General features: G+C 42.6%; 2 protein-coding genes and 1 non-coding gene across 3 annotated transcripts; 2 read left to right on the forward strand and 1 right to left on the reverse strand.

Annotated features, from left to right (window-relative positions):
- On the forward strand, positions 1-1,632 carry SNAPIN (SNAP associated protein). Its single transcript, XM_010954032.3, has 4 exons — positions 1-198; positions 478-524; positions 754-872; positions 1,017-1,632. Exons 1-4 carry the CDS (start codon positions 56-58, stop codon positions 1,116-1,118), a joined length of 411 nt encoding a protein of 136 aa, XP_010952334.1. The 5' UTR covers positions 1-55; the 3' UTR covers positions 1,119-1,632.
- A 182-nt stretch (positions 1,633-1,814) lies between these two features.
- On the reverse strand, positions 1,815-8,176 carry ILF2 (interleukin enhancer binding factor 2). Its single transcript, XM_010954033.3, has 14 exons — positions 8,080-8,176; positions 7,338-7,397; positions 7,079-7,121; positions 6,553-6,657; positions 6,093-6,170; positions 5,675-5,777; positions 5,027-5,092; positions 4,628-4,744; positions 4,094-4,172; positions 3,453-3,540; positions 2,993-3,054; positions 2,801-2,915; positions 2,493-2,583; positions 1,815-2,341 (listed from the first exon to the last, which is right to left on the reverse strand). The coding sequence occupies exons 1-14, from the start codon at positions 8,082-8,084 to the stop codon at positions 2,181-2,183; spliced, it is 1,173 nt and encodes a 390-aa protein (XP_010952335.1). The 5' UTR covers positions 8,085-8,176; the 3' UTR covers positions 1,815-2,180.
- A 239-nt stretch (positions 8,177-8,415) lies between these two features.
- Positions 8,416-8,487, forward strand: TRNAM-CAU (transfer RNA methionine (anticodon CAU)). The gene has a single exon. It is a non-coding gene; the product is annotated as a tRNA-Met (tRNA).
- Positions 8,488-12,451: the final 3,964 nt, after the last annotated feature.

Genomic DNA, 12,451 nt, shown 5'->3' on the forward strand with positions numbered 1-12,451 from the left:
GGCTTCAGTTCCCGGCGGCCCTCGCGGCAGGTTCCGGGCGTAAGGGCAGTTCGTGATGGCGGGGACTGGTTCCGCCGCTGTGTCCGGGGCAGGGACTCCGGTGGCGGGGCCTGCAGGCCGCGACCTCTTCGCAGAGGGGCTCCTCGAGTTCCTGCGACCGGCTGTGCAGCAGCTTGACTCTCACGTCCACGCAGTCAGGTACCCGACGGGGAATGTTGGGGCGGGGCCACTCCTGGATTTGGCTTTGTAGGGGCGGGACCAAGAAAGGGCGGAGACGTGATGAATCCAGCCGGCGTTCTGCTGAGACTGAGAAGAATAAAGGTGGGAAACTGATTGGAGGCAGAACAGGACGGCGGAAGGCCCGTGGGTGGCGGGGCTGAGGCTGGCTTCTCTCGGCACTTTGGAAACACGTAGGGGGAATAGGCTTCTTGAGATCCATTAACTGTCTGACCGTGTACGCTTTGTACCTCTTTGCAGGGAGAGCCAGGTAGAGCTCCGGGAACAAATTGACAACCTCGCTACCGGTGAGTAAGCATTCCCTGTAGATAGAATCCTACAATTCACTTCAGGACCAGCCTCTGGGCTGGGTTTCTGTCGCTTGCTTCCAGGGCTGTGGACGTACTCCTTTCTTAGGTTTCTAGTGACTGTGCCCACGTGGTGCAAGTGTTTTCCAAACCATTTACTAGCCTGCTTGCCCTAAGAACAAGAAATGGGCTATTAGGTGTCTAGTTGCACCTCACTTTCATCCCCCAGAACTGTGCCGTATCAACGAAGATCAGAAAGTGGCCCTGGATCTCGACCCCTATGTAAAGAAGCTACTTAATGCCCGGCGACGAGTTGTCTTAGTTAACAACATCCTACAGAATGCCCAGGTACAAGAATTTCCTGCCAACAGTCTTCGTTTTGTTTTCCAAGTCCTCAGGGTATTCTCCAAGACATCCTCCAGCGCCTAGTTGACAGTGAGCTCTGAATCCTTTCACAGGGCAATTGTCTTGATTCCAAACCTTGTTTTGTAGGAACGGCTGAGACGGTTAAACCACAGTGTTGCCAAGGAAACAGCACGAAGGAGGGCAATGCTGGATTCAGGAGTTTACCCCCCTGGTTCCCCAAGCAAGTAACAGGCCAGAAGATGGACCCATGACCACAGAATAGCACAAATACTATACCCTGGCTGCCAGTTTCCGCCAGGATTCCCTGTAGGTGTTGGGACATCAGAAAGGCAGCCCTGTGGTTTGTGTTTGAAGCACTTAAAAGTCCTTCTTATTTATTCGGGGCCTAAAGAAACTCCGGTATAGCAGGACTCAGGATCCCTGAGGATTTATTATGGCTCTTGCTTCCAAGAATGAGCTGAGGCCTCTACATTTGACTTTTTTAAGCTACATACTTAAGGCCCACCTCCTCTACCTTCTTTGAGACTCATCAAAGAAGGGGCTGCCTCTGCTACATGCCAGGCTGTTGGGACCTGTCCTCTGCCTGTGACTTCCAATTTTCTTTTGTCTACACAGAGGATTTAGAGTAAAGGACAGGCAAAGTCACAGTGAATGACCCATCTATCCTCTTTTGTTGACTGCACTGGCTTGAGCTACTGTAGCAGTATTAGAATCATTTAATTCAATAAATGGTTAAACAGTATTCCAGTTTACTCTGGTATATGGAAAGGTGCCAGAAGTCTTCTACTTTAATTCAAATATAGCTTCAAATTGAGATCTAGTGTTCACAATGAAAAGACTCCAGGATCATTTTCAATTCAGAATACAGAAAGCAAAAGGAAACAAAACAGGTTGCCAGATGCCAAGGAAAACAAGACCAAGAACCCTAGTAGGAAGTACTTTAATTTTTTTCTTAGAAAAAAAAAATTGCAGACACTAACAATTCACATTTCAACAACAAAGTACTGGTTGAAAGAGGTTTCCAGGAGTTTGGGGATTCTAGAGTATTAGGAAGAAAAGCTGGTGTACTCCTCCACTATATATGGATGGCTTAGGTCATAAATGGGAGACTTCTGGCTACTAAGCCAGTATCAGAACCCAGTGGAGTGACACTTCCTTCTACAGAGTTTATTTTTATCTTCCTTCCTGCCTCCCCTATCCCTCAGAAACATCACCACATAAAAGCCCAGTAGCATTGAGCTGAGGCGCCAGTCTTCCCCCTGGGTACGAAAGGGTGTAGAGACGGGGAGGTCACTCCTGAGTCTCCATGCTTTCCTCTTCCTCTCCTTGAGGTGGCTCTTCTGTATTCTCCTCCTCTTCCTCTCCTTCCTTCTTCTCTGGTGGCTTCTCATAAGCCTTTTCTGAAGGCGTCACTATCACTCCATCCCAGGTAGATATTTCAGAAGCAAGATCTAGAAGAGAAAAAAGGTGACTTTAGACAAGTAGTCCAACATACAGGTCATGATCTACACAGTGGAAACATTAAGACATCTGAGTAGTGTTGAGTTTCTTTGCAGATCACAGGATACCATAAAGAACCCCTGTCCCACAGTGGTCACTCACAGCTGGCATCACCCTCCTGGCCAAGGATCTTCCTAAAGCCACCATGTGAGAGGATTCGAACTAGAGTCTGAGCCGTGTAACAGACCATGTCCTGAGGGAGAGCAAAGGGAGGATAAATTAGCAAGGAGAATCAAAATACCTTATTTGACTAACATGAAAACAGAGATCAAGACAACTGTTAATTCCAAGACCAAAGTCTGGGAGAACCCCCAAATCCTTGACCCCCAAAAGAGCACATTCCCTTTGCCTCTGACCAGGGGTATTCAAGAGTGGGGCACAACAGACCATTTCAGAGCTGTCCCCGATACCTGCTGTTCCAGAGTCATGACTGTGTGTACTCTGAAGTTGCCACTCTCACAGGGGTCAGTGATACCCACTGACCCTGGCAGGAACAGTCCTGCAGCCAGAATCTGCAAGCATCGTCTGAAATAGGAGGAGGTATCAGAAGAACACACAAGATAGCTTACATCCAGCCCCAGACCCAGAGTAGCTTGCTATACCTGTATGCCACATTTAGGGCCAAAGGCTGTCTGGTGGGGTTGTTCATCACGGCATAGTGCCCCTAGGAGAAAATGCATCTGGTAGGTGGGAAATGAAGTGGCAGTTCTGTCTTCAAACAAATTAAAACTTTAAACCACTATGTGAAAAACTGGTTAAGGTCTAGCGAAAATGTTCATGTTCAGAAAGCAGTTCTGAAATGACTGCTCATTCAGTAATTTCTCTCCATTACCACATTAATGAAATCAGCACAGTAATGAAAAAGGCAAAGGGGTGTGATAACTAACTTAACTAAGTACTCCAAAACCCCAAAGAAATAATAAGCATTGAATCTTTACTGGATTACTTGTCCACCAATGAGACTTCTTTTAATCTCTAACAAATTTCATATTCTGGTAGGTTTCAGAGTAACTACTGTTAAATAGGGAGGATGAGGAATTCCAGTTTCCCTTCATTACTTACAAGTAAGTCAAGGATCCAGGGTGTGAGGGGCTCAAACCCAGGAAAACGAATCCTCAGGTCCTTCAGTAGTCTGATGAGAACTTTAACTCTGAAGATAACAGGGGCCCAGGATTAAAAGTAATAACAGATCATAAAACATACTAGTGAATATAACAAAAAGGAAAACAGATTCACTGATACAGAGAACAAACGAGTGGTTACTAGTGCAGAGAAGGAAGGGAGAGGGACACAGTGGTATGGGATTAAGAGGTACAAACTAATGCATAAAGTAATAAGCTCAAGAATATATTGTACAACACATGAAATACAGCCAATATTTTATAACAATGGAATATAACCTTTAAAAACTGAACCACTATTTTGTATACTTATAACATGTAATATTGTACATCAACTGTATCTTAAAAAAAAAAAATACTATTTACCTCCATACCTGAGGTACAGAGCTGAAGCTATTTCTAGAACTACACATCACCTTCTTTCCCTCAACCTACATTTGCTTACTTAAGATAAAAAGCAAAATCCAGACAGAAGATTACAGTCAAAAAAGTTCTGTTAGTGGAAGTATGGGTATCCTGCTATTCACTGTATTCAGAGGGGCCAGACTGTATCTTCACTCAGATAGTGAGGGACGGACTCACGTGGACTGAGAAGCATTTTCCTCAAACCAGCGGGCATGTCGGATGGCTGCTAAGGCACTCTGTAACACTTTGATATCCACTAGAAGAGAAGTGACATCCACCAAGATAACCATTCCTATTATTAAGCAATTCAGTCCCACTGCCATAGCCCAAGAATTTGAAAGGAGGACAGGAAAACTTAGCAAGTCCTTAAATCACCCCATGTTCCCCAGATCAGCAAATCACTGGTGCAAAAATCACTATTCCTCCCTAAAACCATACCCGAACCATGCAACAGCCATGATTTTCTCCAGAGGCCTATTCCCTCAGATATGTTTTCAGTCCTTTCTCTAAAGCCCTCAAACTGCTTTCTTTGACAATTTCACTAGCAAGCTAGTGAAACTGTCTAAATTATACAAAGAGAAAGCTAGGTTTGGGGGTAAACTGAGGTCCCAGAAGGTCTCACATGGAATAGCAACAAATTAAACACAACAGCGCTTTATCCTGTCTTGAATTTCCCCCAAATTTCCCAGCAATGGAAAAAAAAAGACTAACAGTGGAGTTCTGGGTCCAGTTTTCGGAGATTGGGTGGCACTGTTGTAATGAGAATCTTCACTGTAGCATCAGAAGAACTGATCTCAAAGCCAGTTTCATTAGTCAGCATGGTCAAAACTGAAAGAAAAATGAAAAACCTGTAGCTCTCACATTCCCATTAGATGACCAAAGGTAAATCTGGGGTAGGCGTGAGGTAACAGGGTTTTAAAAACAGCAACAGCCCAGAATGAGAGGTGAGAATACAGTTTTAGAAGAAAAGAGATCTCTGCCAAAACTTCCCCAACATTAAACTCTGCATTCACTCTTCCTTAGCCTATCCTGACTTGGTTAAAATGTACTTATAATTATAAACCTGGCTCCTATGACCTCTAAATGACATGTTCAGCAATAAACTCAAACCTTCAGAAGGATCCTGTGCTCTTAGGCTCTCCACGACTTTGTTCCCTAGGGCAGCAACAGCTTCCACTGATTGAGAGAAAAGGAGATAATGAACATTACAATTATTATGAAGACTTTCTATACATCTCTAAGCTACTCTGCACTCTTAATTTCTGCTGGAGCAAGGGCAAGCAACTGAATAAACACTTTTACACGGGGAAGCTAACACCTGGACAGAGAAATTGGAAGGCTCAGGAAACAGGACACCTCCTCCTATACACACACCTTTTTCCACAGTAGGGTTTCTCATCAGTGGCACTGATGATGTGGCCTAGATAATTCTCTGTTTGGGATTGGGGGGTCGGGGTCTGTCTTGTGCACTGTAGGGTACTTAGCAGCAACCCTGGCCTCTACTCAGGAACATTAGCCCCAAAACATCTTCAGACACTGCCAGATGACCCTGGGGGACAAAATCCTCCCTAGTTGAGAAATACTGCCCTATAGTAACTGCCCATATATTCTTTCAGATACAATATGCACTTAAAAAAAAATTTCCCGTTTGTCTTCCAAACAACCTTTCTCACAAGAAATCTGGGCTTTACAGAGATCCCTATGCCTCAAACACAACTACTATGTTCTGCTCCCGAGGCCAGAAAGAGGCACACTCACATGTTGGCAAAATCTTGAGGATTACCACCAGGTCAGCCACATTGTGTCCTGTAGTCATCGTTCCCTTTTTGTATGATCCGACTTGTCGGACTTCTTCAATTTGCTGTTGGAAACGGGAGTTCAGAAAAAATAGAAGTGAGAAGACTGCCTAGTTCCTCTCAGAACTCAATTACAACACAGCTTATTACCCAGATTTGGATTACCCAAAATAAGCACAAGAAAAGCCTGATTCATCACAGCTAGCTGATAGTAAGTCTGGTACCCGAGATCAGCACTATAAATGTGCTCCACTGTACTTTCCCACTTTAGGCATGGCTTTGGATTAACAGGCACCTGAACAATTAAAGAGACAGGAGCCAAGAAAACGTCCACACTACCAAGGCTGCCCCTTCCTAGGACAAAATCATCAAAAACTCACCACTTCAAATGTCCCTGGAGCCACAATCAAATTGTCAATCACATTGTTTATTTTTGTCACCAGAGAAAGGATAGAGGCCTGAAAAAACAGCAGGAAACAAAAATACCCTAAGTGAAACATTTATAAACAACTTCTCATTGAGTCTGAACATTTCCCCTAATCCCTTCTGTACGAGCAGAATCAAAACCAACATGGGGCTCTGAAAACACACTGACCCTTCCAGCCTTGAATATACATCAGAAAACTTTTTGATCCCCCCAAAAAGTCCCCCAATAAAACTATGAGTGCACACGTAACTTGTTTATATATTCACCTGGTGCTCTCCCTCTGCCCACAATGAGAAATACAGAGAACTAAACCCTCTGTGGAGTTTAGCTCTGGTAACACCAGCCTCACCGGTAGTTATTTATTTCTTTAGCTTCCTTTGAGGAATCTCATGAAGGAAGCCAAAAGAATATACCTGTTCAGCAGAATTAGGAGCAAGGTCCTGATTCCTCTTCAGCAAGGCCTCGCTGAAGGAAGTTTCATCAGGTGCTGGCTTGACCCGGGGGAAGGCCATTTCACACTAAACCAGAAATAAACAACTATATATTACTTTCCAAAAATAATACAGTAGAGATTATTTTTTTCTGTTGCCATAGCAACAAAAAAAATTGAAAATAGGAAATTCTACAACATTTTTCACTCCTTGAGATGTTCAAACAAGGATACAGGCTGAGAGAACAGCCATAATTTAAGCTCTTTATATTAACAGATAAGCCAGAGATACAATTAATTGTTCAGAGCAAAGACTATAATCATGTTACTGTCAATAGTTGCCAAGGAACTATCTTCCCCACCCTGCTTACATTGTTTTTGTACGTAAAGCAAGAAACCCCAACACCACTCACTAATCCCTTTTCCTACTCCAACCACCGTTTGACTTTATTAACAGAGAGATGCTGGGCTCCAGGAAACTACAAGTGAACAGGGGCCAAGCTACTCACCAAATAGAAATCAAATGGGATATGTGGCACAAAGGGCCTGAACCTAAAATACGAAAGACAATCCAAATTATTCACCACAGAAATCAAGTTGACTTAACATAATGGGGCCAAACTAATTTAGCAGGAGAGCGAGCATGAAAAGAAATGTTTCCAAACCACAGCTGGATCTCACAAAAGCAGATGTGTCCACTCCAAACTCCTAAACAGATGACTGAAATGGAAACTAACCGGTGCAGAGATGCTAAAAACTGACACTTACCCTCCTCCTGGGCCTCCTCTGGAACCGAAGCGCCCGCCACGACCACGGCCTCTGTCACCCCTGGAAATGCATAAATAGATTCTAACTTGTTTTGACCTCGTTGAAGCAATCTCCACCATACGGGCCACATCATTCCACGTTAGCCTACCTCTGTCGCTCTGAACTTCCCTTTGGAAGCCAAGATATCCTGTTCCAAGTGCCCAGCCTCACCCCCCATGACTTCTTCCTTCTGGATAACTTAATCACATCACACCCCACATCAAATACTGCCCCGGATCGGTGAGCCCTACAAGTAATGATCCGTAATTCCCGGGACACGCCAACCCTAACAGTTCAGAGACTAACGTGACTGCTAATTTATTCGTCAACGCAGTGAAAGCATCTAACGGGCTTTTCCTGTCTAGCGCTTGGCACTGAGGATGAATGAGGCACGTTCCAGCCTCTGGGTCTGGATACGGGGAGCGCTCCTCCCGGGACCTGCGGACGCCTTCTCATCTAAACCCCCCAGAGCTCGAGGCGTCGAACCCGCCTCCCCACTCCTGGGCCCCACCCCCATCCCTGGTCCAGGCTTCCCCGCCTCCGCCGCCCCGACCGCCCCCACTCTCCCAAACCAGGAGTTCTCAGGTTTTCCTGCAGCCCCCGGATACCCGGCCCTTTCAGGTCCTCCGACTCCTTCGGCCCACCTTCCCAAAGTTTTTGGTCGAATACCCCAAACCTTTCCAGAGCACCCCACCGCCCTTACCTCATGGCGTCCTAAATCCCGAACAATGGAGGCCACACCAACCGCCCCTTCCCTGTGTGGAGCCGACAACTGGAGAGGAGGCTTGCCGGCGTGTTCCAACAAGCTCCGGCGCGATTGGCTCCCGCCGTACTCCGCCGCTTATGCCTATTGGCTTACTTCGGCAAGCCGGTTTATGAACCAATAAAAAGCGCCTACTGTGTCAGGAACCAGCCAATAAGAACAGACTTGACAGTAATGACTTTTCCGCAAACACTAGGGGGCGCTACGTAAAAGAATCAGGGTGGCTAACATTCAGAGAACTTTCTATATGACATATGGGAAGTCGTTTTTCTAGATAGCAGAGTGGCGCAGCGGAAGCGTGCTGGGCCCATAACCCAGAGGTCGATGGATCGAAACCATCCTCTGCTATCGGGCTGGTTTTTTTTTTTTTCGCCCTCTCCAGGACTGTGTTTTTATTTTAATTTTCTTCAGTAAATATAAACGCCATACTTCTACTTTTTCTTCCCTCAAAAATGCAGCTTTTAGAATCTGTTTTTGCCATCAGCGAGTGAAATGGGGCAAACAAGCGAAATGGAATAAAAAGGGACTTTAAGCCACTATGAACATTACAAGTCGGGATATAGTTCACAGAGGCTAGAAACTTGAGGCAGAAGCGGATTTGAGTATATTGATTGAATCAGATGGGAAAATACTGATGCGGAGATCAGAAGGGAAACTGAGACAGCCTTTGCAAAGAGAGCTTAGAAAAAGAGAACAAGGGAAGTGACAGAAGAAAAGCGCCCGACCCATCCAATTTGCCCAGGTTTCCCTCAAGTCTCTTCTCTACCCACAATGCAATCTCTGGCAGATTTCACCCTTAAACGAGGTTTCACAGCCACATATATAGATACATCGTAGCTGCATTTAAATCAATCACACTACTGTGGGGTTTTTTGTCTTTTCTATAATCCTGTTTCTCCCCTTTCTTACCTTCTTTTGTATTGATTAATATTTATTAGTATTTCCTCGCTTCTGTTAATTGTAAGTTATGCACGCTTTTTCTAGTCTTTTAGTGGTTACCCTAAAATTACATGCCTCCTTGAATCAGCAAAGTCTAATTTTATGTAATACTCTTACTCTACTCTTGAAAAATGCAGGAATAATTCAATTCCATTTACCACCATCACTCCAGAATTATATATATTGTTATGTAACTCTTTTAAGTATTATATTGATGTATAATTTACTACAGCAAAATACACAGATCTTAAGCCTACAGCTCGATTAATTTTAAGTAATGTATTCTGCCCATGTAACCACCACACAGATTAACATAAAGAATACTTTTATCACTTCAAAAAATTTGCTTATACCCTTTTGCCCTCCTCCTACAGGCAATCACCATTCCGATTTTTATTATCATAATTTAGTTGTGTCTGTTCGCATAAATGGACTCACATCCTATGTGCTCTTTTTTTTTTTTTTTTTTTTTTGTCTAGTTTCTTTGGCTTGACACGTTTCAATATTCTATGTTTTTGTATTTATCAGTAATTTGTCCCTTTTTATTTATGAGTAGCATTCCATTGCATAAATATTCCACAGTATATCGAGTCTCCTGTTGATGAATTCAGGACCTCCAACTGGCTGAGACACAGGCAAACACACTCGGGTTGTTTCCAGTTTGGAGCCATTATGAACAAAGCCGCTTTGACCATTTTTGTACATGATTCTTGTGGTCAGATGCATTTGTTTCTCTTGGGTAAGTGTACCGAATTTATGTTTACCGAATTTAAATTCCATATATATTTGCAATCTCACAAGACATTAATGCTTATTAATTAAATTAGTGGTCATTGAGATTTACCATTTTTAATGCTTTTTATTCCTTCCTGCATCCCCAACATTCATCTGGAATAATATGCCTTCAGAATTAGTGCCCATCTGCTGATTGCTAACTTTCTTGGTTTTGGTTTTTCTGAGTATGACTTTATTTCACCTTTGTTTTTGAAAGATATTTTCTCCAGATATAGAATTCTAGATTGGGGGTTATTTTCTTTCAATACATTTACAATATTATTTTACTGTCTGTAGCTTCCTTTTTTTGCTGTGAAAAAAAAGTTAGTCAAATCGTTGCTTCTTTGAAGTTCATCAATCCTCTTTTTTCTGACTTTTCTTTTTTTTGGAGTATTTTAAAGATTTCATCTTCGATTTAATTTCCTGCAGTTTCCATCTGATGGGTCTGGATATGGATTTTTTTTTTAATCTTACTTGAGGTTTGTTAAACTTCTTGAATCCATGGTTTGATGTATTTCTTTTATTTTTTAAGTTTCTCAGCCATTATCTCTTTAAATATTGCTTCTACTCTATTATTTCCCTTCCTCCTGGGTTCCAAATAAAGGCATGTCAGACTTCTTACAGTATCATTTATATCTCTAACCCTCCCTTTTACGGTTTTCATTCCTTTTTATCCATGCTTCATTCTGAGTATCTTCTTCTGTCCTTTCTTTCAATTTATAACTTACTCCTCAGTCAAATCTAACTTTTTGTTAAACCCATCGATTGGTCCTTCATTTTAACTTTTGAATATTTCAGCTCTGGATTTTCTGTTTATTTCTAGTTTACCTTACTCCTATTTTCCCCTAGGAGTGCAGCCTTTCAGGATCCTAATCCAAAATAGGAAGGTGGTTTACCAGGGTAATCACCTTTGGGGACACTTGGATCCCGACTTTTGTCTCACTTGACCCATACGGCCTATTTTCTGCCACCAGTTCTGAAATCAGCAAATGATTTCGGGATAAACACTGGTCTCAACTCACTGCTTTTCTGTCCTTTCACGCTCTTACTGTCTTCCTAGTTCTTTGATTTTTAAAAAGCATTTCATCCAACATTTGTAGTTCTTTCAGCTCAGCTCAGAGATTGGACAAATTATTTAGTCCACCGTTGCTGAAAGAGAAGCTCAATTACTAAATTAGATTTCTTTATTTTGCAGGGAGAGGTAATCATGCTTATTTATTTATTTATTTTGTTGGAGGTACTCAGGACTGAACCCAGGGCTTCGAGCATGCTAGCTGTACCCTCTACCACTGAGCTATACCCTCCCCTGTTAAATTAGATTTCTAGCCTCCTCCTGAGCTCATTCCACTAAGCCAATAGCTTATTGGATACCTCCACTTGTGTATCTACAGGCAGCTCAAACCCAATAAACTGAAATTGTTATCATCCCCCCAAAACCTGCTTCTTCAGCTTCTTAACTAATGGGTCAATATCACCTAGACTTCAGTTATTTGTATGCTGTCCTTGTTCCTGAAGTCCAACTGATTCTACTTACAAAACATCTCCCTGCAGTCAACAACACTGTATTATACATTTAAAATTTTGTTGAGAGGGTAGATCTCATGTTAAGTATTCTTAACACACACACACACACACACACACACACACACAAACACACACACACTCACAAAGGACACAAGGAAACTTTTGGAGGTGATAGAAATGTTTATTACCTTGATACTGTGGTGACAGTTTCACGGGTGTATGTAAAAATCCAAACTCATCAACTTGTATATACTAAATATGCATAGCTTATGGTTTATCAATTATACCTCAATAAAACTGTTTTTTAAGACTCTCCCAATCTCTTATCTACCTCTATAGCCTCTGGAGCCCTCCTTACAGGACAAAGACGTTATGCCTATCACACAAAAGCTTGCGTGATCTGCCCTCTGCTGCCCTTTCGTGTCTCTCCTCCTCAGTCATTCTTACATGCACACAGCTTATATTCTAGATCAGAGTAGAAAAAATATACTCCCCCTACAGCCAGGAATGCAAATGAGTGAACAGGGTGAATAGGAACCGTGATGAATTGGACTCATCCATTTTGAAGTAATGGATACTTGGTATCAGCTGATTGTTCATGGAGAGATGCAGGACCTGTTCTCCAATATTTCAAGATAAGTCAGAAATCCAAATATTCATGTGCAATCTACTGATTTTTAAGTGTAGGCAATTAAATAATATTATATATGTATGACAGAGACTGCAGGTCAAACAAAACATGTCTGCTGTCTGAAGTTGGTCCATGGGCTACTGTTTGCTCTAGACCATTAGAATATTCAAAATTCTCCTAAGTATATGGGAAACATACTTCAATATTGTGATCTCTCTGCACAGAATACCTTTCTCAACCTCCTATCCTTGTTGAATTATTACTCTTTGGAGATTTTCCTGGTCCCACTGCAAGCAAAATAGTCCTTTCCTGGGCCTCTTTCTGGACTTGCTGCCAGGTCCAGAGAATTTACCCATCTCTCTGATGTAGTGCTTAACTGTATTACATTACATCTATCTGTCCCAAATAGAGTTCCTCCGAGGTACGGAATATATATATTTTATA

The sequence above is a fragment of the Camelus bactrianus genome, chromosome 21, assembly GCF_048773025.1.
Source record: "Camelus bactrianus isolate YW-2024 breed Bactrian camel chromosome 21, ASM4877302v1, whole genome shotgun sequence".
Lineage (NCBI taxonomy): Eukaryota > Metazoa > Chordata > Mammalia > Artiodactyla > Camelidae > Camelus > Camelus bactrianus.

What these genes read in the sequence shown, in the direction of transcription:
- SNAPIN (XM_010954032.3), top strand. Translation starts at nt 56, where the DNA reads ATGGCGGGGACTGGTTCCGCCGCTGTGTCCGGGGCAGGGACTCCGGTG. An exon ending in TCTCACGTCCACGCAGTCAG is followed by an intron (nt 199 to 477) that starts GTACCCGACGGG and finishes ACCTCTTTGCAG; the next exon opens with GGAGAGCCAGGTAGAGCTCC. An exon ending in AATTGACAACCTCGCTACCG is followed by an intron (nt 525 to 753) that starts GTGAGTAAGCAT and finishes TTCATCCCCCAG; the next exon opens with AACTGTGCCGTATCAACGAA.
- ILF2 (XM_010954033.3), bottom strand. An exon ending in TCCCATTTGATTTCTATTTG is followed by an intron (nt 6,658 to 7,078) that starts GTGAGTAGCTTG and finishes TTTCTGGTTTAG; the next exon opens with TGTGAAATGGCCTTCCCCCG. An exon ending in CCTCAAGATTTTGCCAACAT is followed by an intron (nt 5,093 to 5,674) that starts GTGAGTGTGCCT and finishes TCTCTCAATCAG; the next exon opens with TGGAAGCTGTTGCTGCCCTA.